This window comes from Alligator sinensis, unplaced genomic scaffold, assembly GCF_000455745.1.
Source record: "Alligator sinensis unplaced genomic scaffold, ASM45574v1 scaffold347_1, whole genome shotgun sequence".
NCBI classification, from domain to species: domain Eukaryota; kingdom Metazoa; phylum Chordata; order Crocodylia; family Alligatoridae; genus Alligator; species Alligator sinensis.
Genome location: NW_005841922.1, coordinates 797,523 through 821,430, shown reverse-complemented (window position 1 = coordinate 821,430; position 23,908 = coordinate 797,523). Strand labels below are relative to the sequence as shown.

Sequence of the window (23,908 nt, the reverse complement as noted above, 5' to 3'; positions counted from 1 at the left end):
CGGCATTCCAATCCTCGGCTGTTTCTTTTTGACCTTGTTTTGAATTAAATGGGAAAGGAAAGTAGTCAGCTATACATCTTGTACTCTCATCTTTAATAGTCCAGTTTTACTGACATACTTCAAAGGACAGAGGAGCTGGATGCTCCTCTACTTCTCTGGGAAAACGCACAGCAGATTCAACAGCCCTGTAAAAAGCAAAGGCGGGGGGGTACGGCTGGGATTTGGGGAGAAGGGGACATACCTAAAGTGAATAATGATTGAAAAGTATCACAATGCCTCTGACATCAAGTAGCTCCAAAAAGACAGCTCAGGGACTATGGGAATAAAATGCCAAATACAGTAGAATGTTGATTATCTGGAATAATTAGTGCCACTATCATTCCAGATAATCAATTTCTCTAGAAACTCAAACAGAGCAGCATGAAATGCTACAAACTATATTTTAATTACTGTGCAGCAAATATTAAAAGGCAAAAAGAAATAAAAAATGTTACTGTGTAATGTTTTAAAATCTCAAAGCACTATTAAATAAACAACATACAGTTGTCTCATCAACAAGCAAAACCCTACAGTGGCTGGATGGTTTTGTTACTATAAAATCTTCGGTGAACTGACTTCCACAAAACTCAGCTTCCAGATAATCAACTCTCTACTGTATGAGAGAGCATGAATGTCTGCAATGCAGCCCCTGAAAAATTTCCTCTCCCTTCTGGAGATCACCTGCATAAAGCCCTCTGTAGGAATGAATATTTATTGTCCATAGAAGGGAATGGAAAAGTTCTACTATCATGCAGGCATGATTATGCACACAAGATGTTTCTGCATCACATGACAAGAGGCTGCAACCTCTGCTGCAGAACATAAGCTGGGATACTGGCCACGGCAGGGCTTTGCTGTTGTCCTGGGTTGGCAAAACCAACATATTTTTACATATATTCCTGAGAATCAATTCCTTAATAGACACTAGCTTTAAGAACATACACAGGTTTGAAATGTACAATCAGCAGTTAATAACTAATGGAAGTGCACTTACTGGTAATATGTAAAAGTGACACAAACCCGAACACCCACTAATTATGGGGATTAGGGGGACTATTACTCTTAATCCTCTTTCTGTCTAAATTGTACCAACAACCATACTACTTGTAATAAAAATGATACTGGAGATGCTGTAAATGGTGTTATTAAGCATGTGTTTTCTTGTGTGTGTGCTGCACTCTCTCTTAGAAGAAGGTTTTCTTCCGTGCTTTTATCAGCTGCTGCAGAACTTGGTAGAAGTCGTGATAGTCTTATCTTTAATCAGCACAAATGACCTTCACCTTGCACTGTCATGCTAACCTTTTGTCTTAAAGAAGTAGTTCATTTATTTATAGTTATTTTTAAGATAAGGATCACCAATCCCAACAAGCTCTAGTCAGGTTGCAGTGCTGCTGTAGTCAAAATAGTCAAGGAAAGGTCATCTTCAGTACTGTAGTAAGGGCAGTGACAAGGCTGCACTGATGCTAGGCACCCTTGCATTGGGAGTGGGGGTGGGAGGGGGTTATTCCTAAAGCAAATGGAAGTGATGTTTAGTTACTTGTGTATTACTTATTGTAAAAACATACTTCTGGACAAACTGGCCCCAGCAGGGGAACCTCAGTGTAAGTTGTACAGACTGTCCTATCCCTGTGCCCTGTTGCCCAGAGCTCTGGAGGGTATGGGCAGGCGGGAGGGAGCAACACATGGGGCTTGTTTGCTCTTGCCCACTACCACAGGTAGCAGGGGGAACTGATGTGCTCCCACTGGCTGAAATGGGCCTGTTCCCATAGCCTGGGCCCTCCTCCAAGAGTTGAGCTTGTCTTCTCTCGGCTATTCTTTGTGCAGGTGTTCTTGCTGGCCCTCATCTTGGGCTCCCTATCTCTAACCCCCATCCCCTTCTGTACATGGGCTATACTACAGACCTTGGCTGGCCCTGTTCTGACCACTGGACAGAGCACGGGCCAGGGCAGGGATGAGCTTAGCTTCCAGGGTAGGGCCCAGGGTGCAGAAGCCTGCCTGGTTCAGCTGGGTGGGATGCACCGGGTCTCCCTGCCACATGCATGGATGGACCAAATTGAATGAGCCTCATATTCCCCTGGAAGCTCCAAGCCCAGAGAGGATGGAGTCAGCAAAGGCCCCTGGACACAGCCCACAACGAGAGAGACCTTTCAGCCACAGACTGAGGCAGGATGAGATACTCTGGTGCCAGGTGCAGAGGGTGGGAGGTCCTGGGGTATGGCTGGGCTGAAACCAGTCCCAGGAGCCTCTTCAGTTTCTCTGTCCAGGAACTTCTCCTTCACTAGGTCAGTTTTTGAAAATAGGGCTGTCCCAGCTGCACAGCAGGGTCACCCTACAGAAAAGCCCAGCCCCATAAGCGGTTTCTCCTCAGAAGTGGTTTGGGAGAAGGGCATGAGCTATCTAACCTGGGGGCTGTCAGTGTGAACCACCTGCAGCCAGGAGCTCTTCTGCTTGGCATTCAAAGAGCCACCTTTTGGTTCTCTCTATGAAAAAAAAAGGTGCTTTCAGCTCAGCAGACCAGAATGATATTGGCAACATTTACCACATGATGTTGACACCTGGTTCCTGAGATGAATCATTTTCCGATTTGCTGATTATTTTACAAAGAGCAAAGGGGAAAGAAATGGCAACTTGTGATTAGCTGTTTAGCTTGCTGGGCTGCCCTTGAGCTCAACCATTCTGCAGTGCCAAGAACCAGGTAAGAAATAAAATTTTCCAAAGAGTCACGTTCCAAATCCTTGGCTCCTCCAGCTTTTGGCAGCAGGACAGCCAGACTGCTACAATCTTAAAGATGGGAAGGCCAAGGTATGTAAGGTCACTTGATGTAGCCAGATATCAACATTGCCTCAAGGATTTTTTGACATTACATATAACTATTGCTACCGTCAAGCTCAGCTTCAGTCACTTAAAATTAGTTTAGAACTACCTATGGTCTCTGATTGGACAAGAAAGATTATCTTACTTGGAAATCCTGTCAATTGAGTAACATATAGTGAATCTGCTAAACTACGATTTCTTAACTGACAAGTTTGCTATGTTAAAGGCAAAGCAAATTCATATTTAAATAAGATGCCTGCTGGCACAGGATTTCATAAGAATCCTGGAAAATCTGAAAATTTGTCTTTAACCCCAGACTTTCTTGAAAACTCTAGAATTTATATTAATTTGGGGTAATGTTTTAATAAACATTGTTTTTAACTTGAGAAGGGGCTTGTTTCATGAATTAATAATAGTTTATTTATTTGAAAACAAGAGAGTGCCATTTCAATTGCGAACTTTCTAGTACTTCTTTCTGTACATGTTGCAGGGTTGTTGGTTGTAGCCATGTTGGTCTAAGGACATAGGCAGGCAAGGGACTTTGGGTAGATGTGAAATCTTTTATTAACCAACTAAATAGTTGGGGGAAAGATCTTTGAAAGCTTTCGGGCACAAACACTCTTCAGACATTGGGAGACTCTGCTGTTGTTCTGCGTTCTCCAAACTGGAAAAGAAGCTGAAGTAAACAAGAAGTCTGTGGCATGCAAATGAGTGCAAGTTTGGAAGACAAAGGGTAGAGACAGGAGTGGGGGGTAGAGATAGGAGGGGCGGGGGAAGAGGGAAGGGAAAGTGTGAAGGAATGCAGGTGGTCAGCTAAAGGCAGTCAGATGTCAGGCAGGTTGTAATGGGTCATAAATCCAATGTCTATATTAAATCCTTGATTTTTTGTATCCATTGCAAAGCATTACAAACCTGCCGCCCCCCTTTGCCCCCCCAACCTGTCTTTCACCTACTGACCATCTCAATTTACATTTAAAACAACTGGCTTTCTTGCATACGTACTGTCTGCTTTACCACTCCATCCAGGAAGAGCACAGATCATCTGCAGACCCTTCCTCAGCCTGGAGAAGGGTATTTGTACCCAAAAGCTTGCAAAGAAGAATTTTTCCAACTCTCTGAGTTGGTCTAAAAAAGATATTGGATTTACCCAAAGAACCTTGTCTTTTCATACATGGCATTCTGTGTTGATACATGGTGCTACATGCAACAACTTCGCAAACTTGTGATCCTCTCCCTCTTTTTGACACTAATTTGGGTCCGTGCTCTTTTCTATTGTTATTATATCATATACAAACAAGTGATTTTTCAAAAAAAACATAGTAGCACATATGGGACAATTTTCCCACTATGTGACTTGCACTGGGTGCCAAAATGCCCAGCTCCAGCTCTTTTGTTGTCTGACCTCTCCCCCAGCTATAGTTGGTCCAGGGAAAGATGCCACAAATCCCACCCAAAAAACCAAAAAAACCCTGCCTTTCAACAAACTCTGTTTATATTCTTATATTCCCTGTCTATGAAGTACCCTGGAAAAGCACAGCACAGCGTACTGAGCTTAGCAAGTACAAATATGAATGAAGAGAAGACTAAGTGCACTGCCAGAATTTCTTAACTGTTGACCAGGCAAAGAGCACTTCCCATGTTAAGGCTTCTGTCTCCATGCCTTCTAGACCACCAAGAGGTAGAACCCTTGATATTGCAATCTATAGTCTGTCCAGCACTTATGCCAAAAAGACTTACCTACTTGTCCATGCAAAATTCTAAATTATTTATCGTAACAACTTAGATTTCATCACTGAAGACAGGCATGTGAATTACCCAGCTTCCTAGGGGAAGACTGAGATTAATGTCCTCTTAAAATCAAATTTTATTTTGATAATCACAGTAATAACATGTCTCTTCTGGTCATGCTATGAATTAGTTCTCATTACTGCAAGGCAGAGTATTGCCCATCTCATTCAAATAAGGCATCTATTCAAAACTTGTGAAGCAAGGCCTTAAGATTAGCTTAAAACTAAGGATTTTCTTGAAAAATAAAAGTTCCTAAATTGCTTACAGGATTCCAAGTTTTTGCCCTTAGTTTGACTCCATTTTTTATGCTTTTCTCTTTAATCATAAAATATTTTATTTGAAAGCTGAAACCCTCACTTAAATGACTTGACACAAAAAGTCATAAGACTTGTAATAAACCATGTGACTTGCTAGTACAGCATATGGCATAATGAAATACTGATAAGGGACTTAGATTTGATTGCACATTAACTGAGTGAGGGCAAGAAAAGGTTAGTACCCACCACCTGGCAGGGATCTACCTGTATGTCCAGACACTTGTGGGTAGGCATTTATCTAACAGCTGGAGCTGGTTTTTGAGACACAAAGACCACAGGACCAATGCCATCTCCTGTACTACTTTTCATTTGGGGACCTTCTTAATATCAATGTGAACGTTCAGTTCTTAAAAGGTGGGGGGGGAGGGAGGGCAAGGGAGGTGGTTTCTAGTTCCTTGCCCTCTTGAGGAGACTGCTTCCAAATATTGTGAAGGTTGAGAGTTCCTTACATGCCAGGAAACTCGCAGGTTATTTCCCGTCTATGCCGCAGTTGCTAAGGCCTGGTCTTTGATCAAAGAACTGACAGATCCCTGTAGCTACTTGCTCCTAAACTGAGAGTTGGGACACATGCCTGTCGTGACAGAAGGTGAAATTCAAAAGGTTATCTAATCCAGCCCCATACTCATGGCAGACTCATCCATGACTAAAGCCTTTCTGCCAAGGGTCTGTCCAACCTGCTTTTGAATGTTTCCAAGGGTAGAGATTCCACAATTTCTCTAGGTAGCCTGTTCAAATGTTTGATCACCCTTATAATCAGAAAAGTTCGTTGATATCTCCAACCTAAAGTTCCCCTGCTATAGTTTGAGACCATTGCTCTTAGTCCTCTACCCTACAGCCAGAGAGAAAAGTCCATCTGCATCCTTTCTATAAATCACCCTTCGGGTACTTTTAGACTCATCAAATCTCACCTCAGCCTTCTCTTCTCTAGGTTAAATAACCCACATTATTTCGGCCTTTCCTCATAAGTCTCATCTCCTGAGCCTCTGATCATTTCTGTTGTCCTGCTCTGGACATGTTTTTAAACTGTCCACCTCTTTTTGAAGTGTAAAGTCCAAAACAGGACACAGTACTCTAAGGTGAGACCTCACCAGCAATGAACAGAGCAGAAGAATCTTTCCCTTGATCTGCAAGTGACACAACCCAGTACGGCGCTGGGTTTTTTTTTGACAGATGAGCACACTGTTGGCTCACAGTCAGCTTATGGTACACTGTAACCCCCAGTCCTCCTCTGCAGTACCACAGCCTAGCCAGTCATTCCCCAGGCTGTATTTGTGCATGCAAGTATTTCACAGATTCAGAGAAGTTTAGGGCTGGAAGGGACCTCGTGAGATCATCATCCCAAGCACAGGACTTGGTACTTGTCCTTGTTGAATCTCATCTCTTTGACTGAGGACTATTTTGTCAGGCTGACCAGGTCATTCTGGATCCTAGTCCTGCCCTCTGGAGTGTCTGCAATTCCACCCAACTTGGTGTCATCCACAAATTTACTAAGCACTCGATCCCATTGTTCAAATAATTAATGTAGATATCAAGCAGTACCAGACCCAGGAGAGACCCCTGGGGAGCCCCACTGACACTGCCCCCCAACTAGACATTTAGCCATTAAGGATTACTCAGAGTACGACGATCTGACCCATTAAATATCCACCTTACAATACTTGCATTTAGTTTCCATTTCTTTCTCTTGTTAATGAGAATGTCATAGAAGACCATGTCAAAAGCCTGTCTAAAGGCAAGGTATACCAAATCCACAGTTTTCCCTTCATTCAAAGAGCCTGTCATTTCACCCACAAAGAGCAATAAAGGAATAGTGAAGAGAAGTAAAGGAGGGATATTATACCGAGAGTCTTCTAACAAATCAAAGATGGAAGGAGAGAGGAAGAAAGAATAAGCATGTGGGCCAACGCATTCTGTAGCTGCTTTCGAGGGGAGGGGGAAAACTGATGTTAAGGAGCATGCATCAACCACTACACTGTAGCAGTTCCCTCTGTGTGATCCTGTAGTGTTACAGGATCTAGTTCACTCCAACTGTGACCTTGAATGAAGCTAGGTTAAAGTTGAAGTGGTTTTGCAACACTTGTACTGCTACAGAATCATGTCAACAACAGCTGATTCCTAACAGCTTATATTGGTTTCCTTTGGTAGCAATATGACTATTTCAAGTGATTGAAAAGATTGAAGAACAAAGGAAGCAGAACCAATAAGCATTTTTGGATAGTGAATTTAATCTATGCCTTACCATACCAATATTTTTGTGATAGCCATCTTATATCATTAAGCTTGGGGGCGGGATGGGGGAGTTGGAGAAACTTGGGGGTATGTCAGAGTACTTTAATATTATTCATTACTCTGTAGTATGGAAGTAAAAAATGCCTAAAAAAAGAAAACAGCTTTGCCAGAATGTACACAAAAACCTGCAGCACATGCGCACCTACTGGCTCAAGACAGGGCTTATTTAGAAAGTTACCCAGCATGCATCCCGGGCTGTGTTGCAGTACCAAGGGCTCAAAGGTTCCACTTTTCCACCTTCATTTAATTTAGCATGGTCCCCCTGTTTGCAGTCGCTGGAAGTGAAGGATGAAAGCAGGGAGGAGACTGAGGGGGCAGTTTGCTGGTGAGCCCTAAGGGCTTATTCTCTTAGTCCTTTCAAATACATTCTAATTCGGACCCTGCTCACAATGTTCCACCCTCAAATAAAAGTGTGAACACGTGGCTTTTTCATTCTGCTCCAGAGAGAAGCTAACACCTTCAGAGAGACTGACTCTATTAATACACTACCTGAAAATGAAACACAAATCACGGTCCAAGCCTTCCCCTTAGGTTTGGCTCCCGCAAGGCTTACTCAGTCTCATTCCCCTCTCTTCACAGAGTCACTCCCATCTCCCTTATATTTAGGATGGAACTAAATGAGCCATTTCCAACCATGAGTTGCAAGGTTTCAGCTTCCCTCTTTAGGAACTGCACCTGCTAACTAAAAAAGATAAACTTTCCTCTACGTTAAAACAGCACCACATACTGTACTGGTTTCATAGGACATTTGGGAGGCATTTGGCCTAAAATCAATGATAACTTGTTTCTGTTACTCTCATTAGAAATCCCACAAGATGGAAAAATCAATTAGCTGTACTCTTCCTTTCTAGCATCAGTAACTCCCCCCCTTCAGAATAGACTTCTGATTTGCCACAATTAATTTTGCTGACAAGCTCTGCTTTCATGTCAGCTGTTTACTAGATGCATTGCTTTTCTATACAGTCTGAATAGGGCTGCAAGTTCCATACATATAGATCATCCTTTAGGAGCTTTCAATTTTTTGCACTCTCATTACTTTAGGTATTTTATTTCCTATTTAGAAGAGTATAAGAAATAAAGTATGAATTAGAATGCACTAAAATTATACAAACTCTCTCGCCTATTTAAAGAATGGCTCAGAATGGCCCTCCTATGTGTTACAGTAACACAAAAAAATAGCATGAAGCAAAATAATGAGGAGCATCTTAGAATCTTCAACCCTCCCCCATAAGATCCATATTTGGTTAGATTAAAAGTATTGGGCTCAACAGTGCACACTACTGAAAGATCAGCGACTTTAAAAAAGAAATATAAACTCATTATACACCCAAGATGTGTGGGACAAGACTTGCTTCACAAATAATGTGATCAAGATTAGCAACTTGAGGTGCAGTCTTACACAGATGTATATACAGTGTTACACAGACGTATTTATGTATCACATGATAAAAGAGCTTCTATACACATACATATATATTTAATGATTCAATGTGTTTTCTTACTTTGAAAAGTGCTCTGATTATAATTATGATTGCGATAATATGCAAGAGAAAGCACCTAGTGGCTCTGTAAATTAGCCAGTTTATAGCAAAATATTATTACTTGGGTATCTTAATGAAGACAAATTCCCAGCTCCGGTATTTTCTCGTCAAATAAAAGATGCTAGGTCCTGTTCCTGAAATTGGTCCAATGTGGATGGACCCCTCTGGAGGACCACTCAAGCATAGAGGTTTTACCCTTTCAGCTCTTCCTTTTTCTAATTGAGGTTATAGTTTACTGGGCTAGTCTGCAGGTGACACTGAAGTCATTGTAAGACATCAACTGAACAGGATTTCTGAGTATACCTTACAGCTACTTTATTTTATAAAATCATATTTAAGCTGAACACAGCCAAATTTAGACTCCTTATCTCCTGAACAAAGGTACCTTGATAAGATGTCCCATTAGACTGCAATATGTTCAGCCTCCTATGTTCCATTCAATATTTGCAATTGTTTCTTTTATCAGAGATATAAGACATGCCTAAGCCTGCAATCATATCTCTCTTCTCTTCTGTGATATCAGTCTTCCTTGATTACAGGATATTACAAATACAAGTTGTAACTTCTCATCCTAATGAGGAGAGAGAACATACATACAGGGCTTATAAAACCTTGATTGACTGCTTCAAATTACCTAAAGATTCTACCACAACTAAATAGCTACAATTATATTCTTTTATAAGCCTTTTGATATTTGATCCAGTTCAATTGTGGGGTCTTTGTCAAGAGAATAATACTTTTGATAAAATATACATGCACATACAGGGAATTGTATTCATAAAATAACTACTGTTGTAATTGTATGATCAAGCTAAAACACTTTCAAGAGACAGATTTTTGCAAATTGTTGATTGCAAGTAAAAATAAAGGAAAATGATAAAATTCATCAGAAGCATAATACTTTTTTGGAAAAAAAACAAGCAGTGTGATTTTAACTGTAGTAGTTTTGCCACATTTCACTCAGAGAAAAGAAAGTTAAACCAAAATGAAAGAAGGCAAGTTAGTTATTTTCTTGTTAGTGGTATTTTGAATGGTGAACTTCTAACTGAATACATTGTACAGTCAATTTTAAAGAAAGGTTTCCTATTAAAATTTAGTGCAAGTAAAAACTTAGGATAAACAGAAAGATTTCTGTGTTCATTTGCAAAATGCTAATGAAAACACAACACACAATAGCAAGAAAGACACAGAAACAAAGCACCGCACTCTGTAAGCTAAACAAACATTGCATTGTAGCACTGAAATTCAAATTGATATTGCTGTATCTTGCAGATGCATGACAAGCGGTAAGCAAAACCAACAAAGCTCTTTTTAACTGAACAGCAAAGAATTAACAGTGAAAACTAAATAAGACTTCAAAATGTTTTACTTTAAGAATTCAATCCAATCTCCCACTGACTTCAATGGAATAGAATTTCAGCCACTGTTTATGAAATACTGGGCAATCCAAACTCTGCTTTAAAAAAGTACAACAGTTTAGTACAGTATACTACAGTATAGAAAGTATAGATACGTAATTAATAAAATAATCCTGTCCTTGTTCAACCTCAAATATCAAATTATGGGACAAGGTTGAAGTTACCAAAAAAGGAATCCCAGCCTACATATATGAATTAGTATATTCATAATGCCACCAAAAACAACTGCCCATATATATGGATGATTCAGACAGTCAGACACTGTATCAGACATACAGTCACAGAGGTCTGTTCAGTAGTGTATCTAGTGAGCACAATACTTACTATCAAAGAACTGAGTTGTTCCCCATTGGAATCAGGAGTGACTTGGAGCCTTCTGTTCAATTCATCAGACAGCTCCTGGGGACTGGTCCGAGAAACTGGAGAGGCCGGGGGAGGTGGCAAGGACAGGCTTAAGGAATCTCCACTTGCACTCACTTCCTCTGAAATAGTTTCCCAGGGCTGACAAAAGGGAAAGGAAAAGATGACAGCAAACATTTACCACTGCAGAGCTCTCCTAGCTGACCCATGCTCTTGCAGCAATATGTGCATTTTAATTGCTTTGTGACAAGTCTCCACTGGGTTATCGGTGGAAATAATGAGGCAGACATATAACTTTGAGTACCTTCAATGCTGCCTACAATATCACTAGCACGTGCTAATCAGTTCTGCTGTTTAAATATTGCATAATTGACTTCAGAAGGAAGGACAGATGGATGGATGGTGGGATGGACGGACAACTACAACCTCTGTAATGAGGCCAAAGGTCACAAGAAATTAAGAGTGGTAGCTATTCTAGTGACAATATCCCCCATAGTGCTACAGAAACCATGGTTTGGGTGTAAACATACAAATCAAACTAATCAACTGCAGATGAAAGGGCATGAAAGTTTCATTAAATGTACTCCCAATGGAATTAAATTTTATTAATTTTTCCTTCTACTGTTTGAGTTTGTTTTAAAACATGACCACAATCTGCACTGAGATGGGATTAACATACAGACTTAGTGGCTAGAGACAGACATTCAAAAAGCCAGAGCCTGAATTGATTCAATCTTTGCAGGTTAGTCTAACCTGTGTAGACTGAACCAATTCGTAAGTGTACAGACATTCACTTTTGACTCAGGAAATGCAGGAACGTGCCTGTAGTGGCTCAGGCCAGAAACCGGGGGGTGCTAGAGCAAGCCCTCAGCTGGAGGGAAACTAAGCTGAAGAGGGGCATGGCCAGGACCAGGCAGGCCTGAGTATGACTGGGGAAGGGTTTAAACCCCCACCCTCATCTGCCTGGAGGTGGAGGGGGGCAGCAGCCCTTGTCAGGCATCCCCAGACCTCCACCCCTCCTCACTTGCTGGCTGGCAGCAGGAGCAGGGGTGGGGTCAGACCCTGGTAGCATGAGGGGAAGTGGGGGTTTTAATCCCCCCATTACCCAGGGGGAGGGGCAGCGTGGGCACCAACAGGCTCCGCTCATGCACCCGGGACCATGGGAGCCACATGCCAGTAGCCTAGGGCAAGGGGTGGGGGTTAATCTCTCCATTCCAGCATCAGTGGGGAGCACTGGTATGGCATCCAGGGCCGAGTCTCTCCGAGAAGCATCCAGCTGGATGCAGGGAGGGAGTGAGGAGAGGGGATGTGACCTGCCTGCAGGGGGAGGGAGGGGGGCTGGGACTAGTTACAGTCTGACTCACTTTTGCCTCCTGCTGAGGCAGTGTGCCCAGAGCTGGGATAGCCCCAGTGGGTGGGGGGGCAGCACCTGCCACCTCCTGCCTCCAGCCCTGCATGGGGGGCCAAAGTTTGCAGGCAGGCCGCATCTGCCATGTGGCTCCCCACCCCCTCCCTCTCCCAGCAGAGGCAGCGGCAGAGCGAACTATCATGGTGGGCGCAGGTGAAGCACTTGTTACCTACCGCTGCTCAGGGTGGGCTACTGCAGGCCTGGGGCATGGGCCATAGTGGGGAAAGGCAATGGACTGCCACAACCCAGTCCGGTCTGGCCCGGCCACGTGGTCCAGGGCAGCAACTGGTTTGCGACAGTCTGCTCATGTGCACCCTCCATGATAGTTCGCTCTGCCACCACCTCTGCTGGGAAAGATATGGGGGCAGGGAGCTGTGCTGCACCTGCAGCCTGCCTGCAAGCCACAGCCCCCGCACAGGGCTGGAGGCAGGGGCAGCAGGTGCTGACCCCCACCCCCTAGGGCCATGCCAGCCCCAGCTGCGCTGCTGCAGCAGGAGGCAGCAGTGAATTGGGCTGTAACTAGTCCCAGCTCCCCCCTTGCCACCAAGTCACGTCCCCCCTTCCCGCAGCTGGCTGGCAGCTCCTTGGAGGGACTTGGCCCAGGGTGCCATGTCAGTACCCCCCACTGCTGCTACTTGCAATGCAGAGAGTAAACCCCCCACGTTCCCTCAGGCTACTGGCATCTGGCTGCCGCAGTCCTAGGTACACAAGTGCAGCCTGTCAGGGCCTGTGCTACCCCCCCTGCAATGGGAGGATTAAACCCCTGCTTTCTCTCAGGCTACCAGGGTGTAGCCCTGCCCCTGCTACCAGCCAGTGAGTGAGATGGGGTGGGGATCTGGGGATGCCTGGCAAAGGCCGCTGCACCCTTGCCAGGCAGACCTGGCAACACTACAGAGCAGGGTTTCCCATCCCCATCTTTTTCTGACCCAGCCAGAGCAGAGCAGAGCAGACCCGACCCAGATAGTGCTCCAGCTAGGGAGGAGAGGAGTGGGGCCAACCCTGCCTGGCTGGAACAAACAGACAGCCCAGCCCTGCCAGGCATGCTGGAGTACTGATTTAACTTAAACCAGGAAGGGGTTTGGGATAGAAGTTGCATAAACCAGTTTGTCCCAAGTCAGTTAAGTCTGATAACACATTCAACCAGGTTTACCTTAAACCAATTTTGGCCATTTTGAAACTGATTTGTGCGCACTGAACTTATATTCTGTTACAGGTTTAAACCAGTTTCTGATCACTTAAATTGGCTTATGTGTAACTTCTGTCCCTAGCCTTAAATAACAGCATTTTACAATGAAATGCTTTATGGAAATTGTTCTTAATACATACAGGGTATCAATTATAAGTGAAAGATGAGAGTGCAGCATGGTCTCAGCAACTTCTTACTTTCTAGCATGACTGGCATGCAGAAATAAAAAATACCTCCTAGAATATAAACTGTTCCTTCTGAATCTTATCATAAAATACTCAAGAAAACTGAATGAAACAGCCAGCTTAAGTCTGAAAGACTGCTTATATTTCTAAGCAAATTTTATTTACTCAGTTCAAATCTACGTAAACTAAACATTCAAATAGTGAAATGCTGCCTTAGACTTACGGGGGAGAGGGGGAACAAGAAAAAAGCCCGTCTTTTCCACATTCAGAGTTCATTTTGTTAATGTGATTACTTAAACTTCTTTCTTAAACCTCCCAACCAATTTTTCAAAGCTGAGCATAGAGGAAAAATGTATTCCTTAACCTGCCCATAACAACCAATGCACAAAACTAGAAGTCTAATTATCCTAGAACTCTCCTGTGCTTTTATTATTTGATGTGTGTATGCATGTCAGATATTCAAAATTTGTATGGCTCTGAATACACGGATTTAGTTAGGTTTTATTTTACCCAATTACCACTAGAATTTAACTCAGGCAGTTATCGCAAAACACCTTGTAAAAACACTGGTCTGAAAAGATACTGCTCGACACAGTAGAAATTAACTAACTGGCAAATAAAACGCATCTGTTTGGGTAGATTATTTTAAAACCATAAAACAGTTTCAATGCTGAGGAAATTATTCCAAGGCTGATACGTACTTCAGGTATATCTCCACTGTCCATGGGCTCTGGCTCCAAATCTTCACTAATGTGTCTCCGAGATCGAAAGCGTCTATGAGCCGCCTCTTGGTTTATTTGTCTAATGTTGTTGTCTGATTCAGATGCCATATCACTGGCCATTGTGGAAACGAGAAAATGGGAGAGGAGAGGAGAATAAGAAAATGATTATTACCTTTAAATTAACACACATTTCCGTATACGAGATCTTCTGTCACTTTGCTTCCAGTTCTACATTTACTTCAAACCTTGGATTCTGTGAGGGGATTGCCAATCGTGGAGGATAAGTGTCAGAGATTCTGCAATATGGACCTTTTCAAACTAAACTGACCTGGGAATATCATCTAATTTCATAAGGATTAATTATGTCATCACACTTTTCAGTTTGAGGACTGAGCACATCGTTTCAAGAAATTCAAGGGGCCACAACCAGTGCCTTGGGACTGGTTTCCTGCACTGCTTCACCCTCTGTATAAGGGAGAATTGAGAAGGAACATGTATTTAAATGCACTGCAGTCCAGTTATTCCCCCCCCCCCCCAAATGACCTGAACAAGATACTGCAAGCAGGAGGATGAGGATTTGCACAAGCTATTGTGCTTCTGTGCCAGCTGGGGAAATCCCCAACAGCTAATTTGCAGGTGAATGAGTGGAAACCACCTTAATATTCCTACTGGGGATCTCCCTGACCTGAGAGAAATCCCTGTTATCTATGCAGCCCAGGCCCCACCTTCTTTACTACAGCCCCTGGTTCAGGGAAGATGTTGGGTGGGCAGATGAGGGAGGGCCAATACAGCCTTTGAAGTTTGAGCTGCAGCCTTTAAGAGGGATTTAGGTTAAGAACAAGGCTTTGAAGGGTACAGTTTAAAGCCTCAAGTGCCAAATGCAACCCACAGGCTACATACTACACACACAGACCATGGTATAACTGTCCTCATTTTCTCTTTGGCCAGTGGCAGTATCTGAACTAGGGACACGAGAAGATACTTATCCTTCTAGCAAATCAGACGACACGTTCCTTACCCTATACATCTTTATGCATAAGCATAAATGCATGAACAATGCTGGGAGCAAGGAACTGAATCCAGAGCTCCCTTCCTCTCCCTCAAGGGAACGCCCTCCCTTACTGGGCCTCCGTCAAGCTTGTTCTTGCTGCCTCTCCTTCTGGCCCAATGACTTCTAGCTGCCTAGTGGCTTCAATCCTGCCTTGTTCATAGATTGGGGGTTAGGTACTTCTCTGAGAAGTAGGAGATGTGAACTAAAGTACCCTCTAACTAAATGGGGCCTAGAACTCAGCTCCCTTATTCCTGAGCAAGTGCCCTAACCAGTGTGCTAACAGGCAAAAGAGGAATGGGCCCTCCTCCTCGTTATCCTTCTCAACAAGCAACAATGAGCTGCACGTACAGTCTTAACTTTAAACCATGGCTCAGTTAGCATGGCTCTTCTCCATCTAATGTACTGGGGGATTTCTGTACTGTTTGTTTGTTTCCCAGATGAACCAGAGCCCAGGTGCAGATAGACTGCTAAGTAGCCATTTTGGGTCACTTCTGAGCATGTGCAAAAGCTCAAGTCCAATTGTCTGGGGATCATATTAGGCCAAAATTGATGTGCATAAGGAATCTAGATGTCTTAGTCAGTTTTTGCCTCCTGAGCACAGAGGAATAAAATCTTTGTGGTTAAGATGCCTGAAAGCAGACCAAAGACCCAAAGAAATACTAGAGATAGAATAGGCTCCGAACCTAGGTATATTACAGGGATGTAATTACCTTGATCAATCAAACCTGTAATCTCATTGAAGAATGGTTTGCTTGCCATGACCATAATTATATGGCAACCTAGTAGAGATCCATCATTCAAAATACAGTATCCCAAACTCCATTGTAACAGTTTGTTTTTTAAAAATAAGGCAAATTTTACAAAATAAGTGGCAAAATATTGTATTAAGCATTAGTAGAACTATTATTTTTAATAAATACATAATAAGTGCTCAAGTTAATGCTTGCATATTTTAGTCACTAGAATTCTGAATACAATAAACAAACAAATCAAGTAAAGCAGAAGGCTCTTAAGACAACCCAGTGGGCATAATATAAATTATGGTGATGGATATAAACGCTCAAGCAAGAACAAGGGACGTTTCTGTAATAACAGCTCACTGAAGATGAATAGTTGCATGTGAAAAAGCAAAATAAATCTAGACGGTTGACTAACGTCTGATTTCTGTGCTCAACCTTCCCTACTCAATCATGTATAGCCTTTAAGCCTATCATATTTTTAGAAGTGTAATCATGAGTAATGTAGAATTTAAAAAAATTAAACAATTCTGAGAGCAGCATAAGAAGATTACATAAATTACAGTTTGTACACCTATATCAGGATTTCCTTGGAAAGCTCATTAGATTTATCTTAATTTAAATGTAATAAGCTTTCTATAGATTTTCCTTGCCTTTTATAGCAGAATACTTTGAAGATTCAGTGCAAACCTCCCAATATCTTAAACACATTGCCAATTACCCACTGTTCAATTTCAGTTAACTGCCACACGGACATAAAAGTGTTTTAAAAATGGCTTCAGACACGATCCTTAAAACACGAGATGAGCTTTGAAACACTTCCTTTCGAATATCCCTATGCTCTAGCAGAGCATGATGGGGGTTTCTCAGTCCTTCAGCACCCCACAGTTCCCCAGCAACCCATAGTGCTCTACTGCAAACAGCCAATGAATACTCTCCTGTGCACTCAGCTGCCCCTAGGGACCCCTGGAGGCATATTCCTTTGCAGGCAAGGATTCCTTCACTCTGTATTTGTGCTAAACACACCATTAGGAGACAACCTTGCTGAATACCTGGGACACTAAGTGAAGGACCGCGGCCTCTAATTTTCAACTGGAATGGTTTGAGAGAAATAACCTCTTAGGCTAAGGACTGATGTTACACATAAACTGGTTTAAGTAATCAGAAACTTGTTTAAACCTGTAACAGAACATAGGTTCAGGTAACATAAACCAGTTTCAAAATGGCCAAAACTAGTTTAAGACAAACCTGGTTGAATGTAGTATCAGACTTAACTGATTGAGCTCAAATCAGTTTATGCAACTTCTGTCCCAGACCCCTTCCTGGTTTAACTTAAATCAGAGTCCCCCAGCATCCCAGCATGCTCTGCAGCCCTGGGCTAGGCTATGTTCTCAGCTCCAGAGAGCAGAGCTGTCCCTGCCCCTCTGCTCCCTAGCTGGAGCATGGGTGGGCAAAGGCAGGGCTGTGGCCAGATGTCAGTCCCCGCTAAGGAAAAGGGGGCAGAGAAGAGGTTTATTCACCCTTCCCTCCCCTATCCCACCAGCATGGACCCCAGCAAGGTCTGACAGGCATTTCTCCACTTGCTCCTCCAGTGGCAGGGGCATGGCAAGCCCTGACAGTAGCCTCAAGTGAACTGGCCAGGGAGGGGGTTTAATTCCTCCCTCCTGACCCACTGACAGACCTGGGCTCGGGCCTGCCTAGCGCTCTCCCCTCACTGCTGCAGTAGCAGGAGCGCAGCCAGATGCTGGCCAGCATGGCCCCCTGAGGCAGAGGGGGCAGGAAGAAGGTTTATTCTCCCTTTTACCGACAAGAGACAGCAGCTAGGGTTTGCCCGCCCTGATGATCACTCCCTGAGCAGGGAGAGTGGCAGGATAACCCCCCTGCCTACCCACTCCACCACATGCCGGATGGAGGGGGGGGGAATAACCCCCCTCTTTCCCCCTGGCAAAAGGGGGCCATGCTGGCCAGCCTGTGGCCATACCCCCAGCCCTGCTACTGGAGCAGCGAAGGGGCAGGGACCTTGACAGGGGCAGCAGCCTCCATCATAGTTTTTCTAGGAGTGCGTGCCTCTTCCCGGCGGCAGGCTACACTGCAGGGCAGGCAGAGCTGCCACACACTGCAAGGGGCGAGCAGTGGCAGTGCTAGGGAGGGCTTGCGAGGCTATGGCCACCTGTCCAAGCCCTGGTACCATGCTCACCCTGCGCAGTCTGCAGCAGCTCTGCCTGCCCAACTCTGCCCTGACCCCAGCTCAGGCCCCCCCCGAGAAAAGGCTTGAACTCTCAGGAAACCATGAGAGTGGCTGCTGCCCCACCAGGGTCGCTCCCCACTCACCACTTCAGCATTTCCCTCCTCCCCCCAGCATCTGGCAGAGGGGGCAGGGAGGGGGCTTATCCTGCCACTTGCCTCACACAGTGAGCTATCAGTGGCATCGGGGCTGGCAGACCCTGGCTGTAGTCTCCGAAGGACAGAGTGGAGTGGAGGGGGGGAATAAACCCCCTCCTTTCCCACTCTGCTTCAGTGGGCCATGCTGGCTGGTGAATGGCCATTCCCCTGCCCCTGCTGCTGTAGTGGTGAGGAGGGAGTACCAGGCGGACCCTGGCTCGGGTCCATGCCAGTAGGACAGAGATGGGGGAATTAAACCCCCTCCCTGGCCAGTTCACTTGAGGCTACTACTGATGGGGCTGGCCATGCCTCCTAGCATAGCTTCCCTGTAGCTGAGGACTACTCTAGCACCCCCCCCGAGCTTCCGGCCTGAGCAACTGCAGGCATCTGCCTGCATTTCCTGAATGTCTATTTACTTGCAGATTGGTTCAATCTAGGCAGGTTAGACTAACCTGCAAAGATTGAATCAATTCAGTCTCCAGCTTTTTGAATGTCGGTCCCTATTCTTAAAGATAAGAGTCAAGAGAATACTCCCAGATATATATCAAAGTTCACATTAAACTTGCAACCCATCTGTTATGGTAAAGAACTATGCAACAGTATGTTTCCTTTTCTTTCCTTGAAAAGTCTTCAGCTCTCCTGAGTGAAAATAATTTTGTTTGAAAGAATGAATATCCATACTTAAAATCTTATTTGGCCCAAGCAATTTATTGCAATTGTTTAACACTTACATTAAAGTTGGCCGGTGCCACTGAGTTGTCCTGTTGTTGTGGTTGACATAGTAAGTACGACCAAGATTGTCCACTTTTTCTTCCCATCCAGGAGGCAGTGGAGGTGGCGGTAACTCCTCTTGGCGATGAGATGCAGAATCATTGGAATCAACCACTTCCCACCCATGCTAGGAGTAACAATAAATACTGATTACAAAGTTTAACAACAACAAAACGTTAAATTGCTATAGGATTTTTGGGCTACGTTAACTGATTTTTAAAAGTGATGGATAACAATGAAAGACTATTTAACTATAAAAGCTGTGCTGAAAAGGGAACTAGTCTCACTATTACACAATATGCCTCATTTCTTTGGAAAACATTAAGTAAATCAGTATGACCTTTTCAAATGGTGTAATTTATTTCAGCTACCACTGACTGAGTTATGCTCAGCACTCTGTATAATGTTAATGGTCACTGAGTTTTATGTTCACATCTCTACAGAAATTAGCCAATTAATTATCTAAGTAAAGAAGTAGTTAGGACACCTACATCTATGTATGTATTCACTTATTTACAAATATTATATTCTTCATCCTTTTCCCAGCCCTCAGTAAAAACACTTGTCTTAAGCCCCAAGCTTACAATCAAAACTGCTAGCATCAAGCCCTGAATCTGTGCAGAGCCATGCTGTCTTCAATTTCAAATAAATCTAAAATCCTACGATTCTATTTTTTTTAAATATTGTTAAAGAACAGTTTTATCTTACAAAATTACAAAAGCCAGAGCAGTTGGTTTCCATGTTGTTTCCCCCATAAGTATGTCTAGGTCAATTTTATATTAGCCATTACAAAATTGTTTTTTCCCCTCATTTGCTTGATTCACAGTCTGAAACTAGTATGTCAATTTGGGTTCTCCAATTTATGTATCATTATTCGTAAAACATTCTGCAAACCAACCCCCCGTCATTCTACCTGCAAAATCTTCCTTCACCCTCTAGTCTTCAAACTTACTCTAGTTTCTCCCCAGCAAATCAAGTGCTTTGCTTAACTGAGGTTTACTAGCACTTCACTCCTATTGACTTCAATTGGAGTAGTTGATATTCAAGCAGGTAATGTTCAGCCTCAAAAGATTAGGACTTCATGTGAGCTAGAAAGGAATCCAGTTCACCAGAAGTCATAAAAATGACTTTTTGACACAAAGTCAACAACTCTGAATACACAAAACACAGAGTCAATCTTTTGAGTAAGATGGTAACCATTTTTACAGTGGCTGTACAATAGCGAACCAAAACTTGTTTTCCAAATATATTTTCTTTGCCTTGTAAGTAATTCTTTAACCACACAATTACTGCTGGCATAGTCATATATTATTTGAGGTCTGCTTACATTTTCTAGTTTGAGTTAATAATTACTTGAGACAAATTGGCTAAATGAAGTCTTCATTTAGGAGGTATATTTTAGGTTAAGTCACTGTTTATCACAGCTGTATAATACAGTTATTGTAAACTCAACATTATGCTATTTTAACTCTGTGCCTTGAAAAAAAACCATTTTTTTTTAGAAGTAGCAATGCATTTATTTCCAAGAGATGCAGACAGAATGTATTATTTTTTTCTACATGCACCTATTTAAGAAGAAATAACATCACATTTTTTCTCTGGGAATGAACACAGCTCTTACAGCAATACAATTTTGTTCTTGCCATATGGACATTTGACTGCTACAGACTAACCTCATGGTAAAGCAACAGTTGGACTGCAACTAGCATCCACTGTACATACTAATCATAATTAGTATTTGAAAAAATGATTGGAGAATATTTCATACATTTACTGCACAGCACAAGGGAAATGCTGTGACTGAATGAGCTTTATATTCTGAAGAGTCAGTCTGGCCAAGAAAATAATGGAAAATGCATCACGACAACAGTCAATTCAAAATGATCCTTCTAGAAGCATGCTTTATCTAACACAGTCTGCTGTACTTATGCCAAATGCAAAAAGCTTGGATAGATGTTTTTTTGAATGTTTCTATCCACTACATTTCAAGGATTGGAGAGTTTTCAAGAATGAATGAAAATAAAAACACATAATAGAATTAACTGAGTAAATTCAGGATTACTTCCAACAGCTGACATTTTTGGAGAGTACAAAAAGCAGCAGTTAATATTTGTAAGAACTAAGTGGGAGATTTAACTTGTTACCAAAAACTAAGCATTATCAACCACTATCATTAGATATCCCTCTCGCTAGCCTGAGTAGCTGTTCCTATGAAGGCAGAAACAGATAAGAGCAGAACAGGCCGTCAGGAACACGCACGCCTATTCAAATATCCCTCTCCCTCCTGCAGCCTGAAATGTATTAAGACAGACAATGGGGAGGAGAAGAAATGAGGTAAAGTGAAGAGGAACGAGAAGAAGAAATGAACAGGCTATAAACTGCACGACTTAAGTATTAAGCCCATCCTTCATGTAGCCCAAGAGATAGGAAAGACCCATTTTCCCCTGGTACCCAGGGAAAATGGAAGGAAAAATTCCCCACTACTTAATAAAAGAAAAGAAAATCCTGTGTGTCTGGTTTAAGTAGAAAAAAATATAAAACAGACTTTCCCCTCTCCTACAAAATGTGGATGACCTCAGGAAAGGAGACAAATGTTCACATAAGAAAGAACATGTGCATGTCATAGAAGGGAACAAAGACATCCCGTATGCAAGACTATGGAAGAGATTAGGTCTAAAACAGGAAAAAAAGGGGACTCAACCTGCAACATTGCATTGGATTAGCAGCAAATCCAGTCCTATCTCAAGGAGTTACCAGAACCTGAAACTTCATAGGAAGGGGCAAGAATTCTACAGAAGGCATGCAAAGAATAATTTAACCCCAAATAATCCTTATCCTTGTTTGTGGTGGGCGGAGATTGCCATAATACCTGAAGCAGGGTGTTAAACATCCTTTCCAAAATACCTGTCATTGGTCATGGTACCAGATATTCTGAATAGCCATATAAATATGGATCGTGATATCTATACACAACTGCATCTTTCTGAACATTGTTACGCTTCATGTCAATAATTTTAGTTGCATGTTGTAGAAAAATATTCCTTTGCTATGAATTTCTGTGACCTGTTCCCTTGTTCTTGAAATATGAAATAAGGAAAATTGATGTTCTTATTCTAACTTCTCTGTGCCCATCATTTTGTTTACTTTTTTATTCCCATTTTACTCATCACCATTCTAAAATAAATCACCCTAAACTTTTCGATCTTCATATGGGAGGCTTTTAGGCATTGCAATATCATTTCCGAAACAGGTGACCAGTATTATGCAAAGCATTTTAGGTAAGGCCACAGCACTGATTTACAGAATAGGTATAAAGGCATTACATGTTTTCAATGCTATTCTCCAAACTATTACTTCTATATCCTGACATCTCACTACTCTTCTTTACTGCAATTACATACTGAACATAATTTTTTTTAAGTGTGTATTCAATGACAGCCAGCCTCGAAGAAGTAACAGTAGAGCAGTAGGGAAGGGATAAAAGCAAATGATAGAGAAAAAGGGGGTTTTTTACAGTGAGAAAACATGAGAGTGAAGAATAGAAAACTGAGTGAGGTAGTAGGATGGGATGAGTGTGAAGCAGTAATCTGTAAAGAAGATCTACCAGGAAAGAACTGAAAGGAGGGTGATGTTAAAATATATAAAGTATTACTAGTATATGCTTTAATCAATGTTATATTGATTATTAGAGTCTATATTTAGCACTGGTGATGCCTCATCAGGAGTACTGGTCCAGTTTTGGGCCCCACACTTCAAGAAAGATGGGGAGAGACTGAAAAGTGTCCATCAGAGAGCAACAAAAATTATTAGAAGTTTAGGAAGCATGACTTATGAGGAACGGCTGAAAGGACTAAGGTTATTTAGTTTGGAGAAGAGAAGAACCAGTCTTCAAATACCTGAAGGGCTATTCTCAGGAGGATGGAGACAGCCTTGTCTCTGTGGCTATAGGGAACAGGACTAGAAGCAATGACCACAAGTTATAGCAGAGGAAATTTAGGTTGGAGTTTAGGAGGAATTTTAATGTGCCTATACACGAGCAGGGAGGCTGCTCCGACATACTGTAATTCCAATAAGCCGTATAATAATAATAAATAATAAATTCCAATGGCAATTACTGAGCTCCAGCAGCCTCCCACATCTTGTGCATCAGCGTCCCTGTGCTTCAAAATGGTGGCAGGGGCACTTTATCTAAACCTGGTTGCACAAGCTTTAGATAAAGCACCCCTGCCACCATTTTGTCCCCCCTTTTGGAAGTGAAGGAATGCTGATACATGAGACATTCCAGGTGCTTTAATTAGAACAGCTCTTGGAGCCACTCTGATTAAAGTGCACCTCCCTCCCCCCACTCCTGGAACACATGTATAAATGCCATTTGACTATGAAGGCGGTCCAGCATTGGAACAGGCTACCTAAAGAAACAGTGGAATCTCCACCCCTGGAAATTTTCAAGAGCAGATAACACAGACACTTGGCTGGGATGGTTTAGTCAGGGCTGATCCTGACTTGGGCAGGGAGCTGGACTAGATGGCCTTGTGAGGTCCGATCCAGGCCTGCTCTCATATGATCCTATAAATCGATACAAAAGATAAAAACACATGCCATATAGGGATGTAAAAACATGGCAGTGTAGAATATTTTCCTTTGAATGAGGAGCAGTGTAGAATATTTTCTTCCGATGAGGAGAAGAAACCCAAAACTTAAATAGACTAGCTCACAGGAACAAGGCATGGAAGACCTAGCAAAAGCAATATGGCACTGATAAAAATGCAGTGCTGATAATTCATGATGTGAGAGGACAACCTGCCCTGAGTCCTACAAGCAGAAGAATTGTACAAATCTAGTGAGCATAGACAGGCTTCATTTGTCTGATGAAATTAAAAACCTATAATTTAGTAGCACT

At 42.7% G+C, this 23,908-nt stretch overlaps 1 protein-coding gene across 16 annotated transcripts in view; it reads right to left on the bottom strand.

Moving 5' to 3' along the window:
- The window catches only part of NEDD4L (neural precursor cell expressed, developmentally down-regulated 4-like, E3 ubiquitin protein ligase), a 288,447-nt gene that overhangs the window by 78,863 nt on the left and 185,676 nt on the right, over positions 1-23,908 (bottom strand). For all 16 annotated transcript variants that reach the window (XR_003092935.1, XM_025198473.1, XM_006019096.3 and 13 more), the window contains 3 exons: positions 18,969-19,135; positions 14,047-14,179; positions 10,531-10,707 (listed from right to left, as the gene is read on the bottom strand). Coding sequence is in view for 15 of the 16 variants with exons in the window: in XM_025198473.1 (XP_025054258.1) it covers positions 10,531-10,707; positions 14,047-14,179; positions 18,969-19,135 (477 nt within the window). In the remaining variant the exon portion in view is untranslated. The remainder of the gene's footprint in view (positions 1-10,530; positions 10,708-14,046; positions 14,180-18,968; positions 19,136-23,908) is intronic.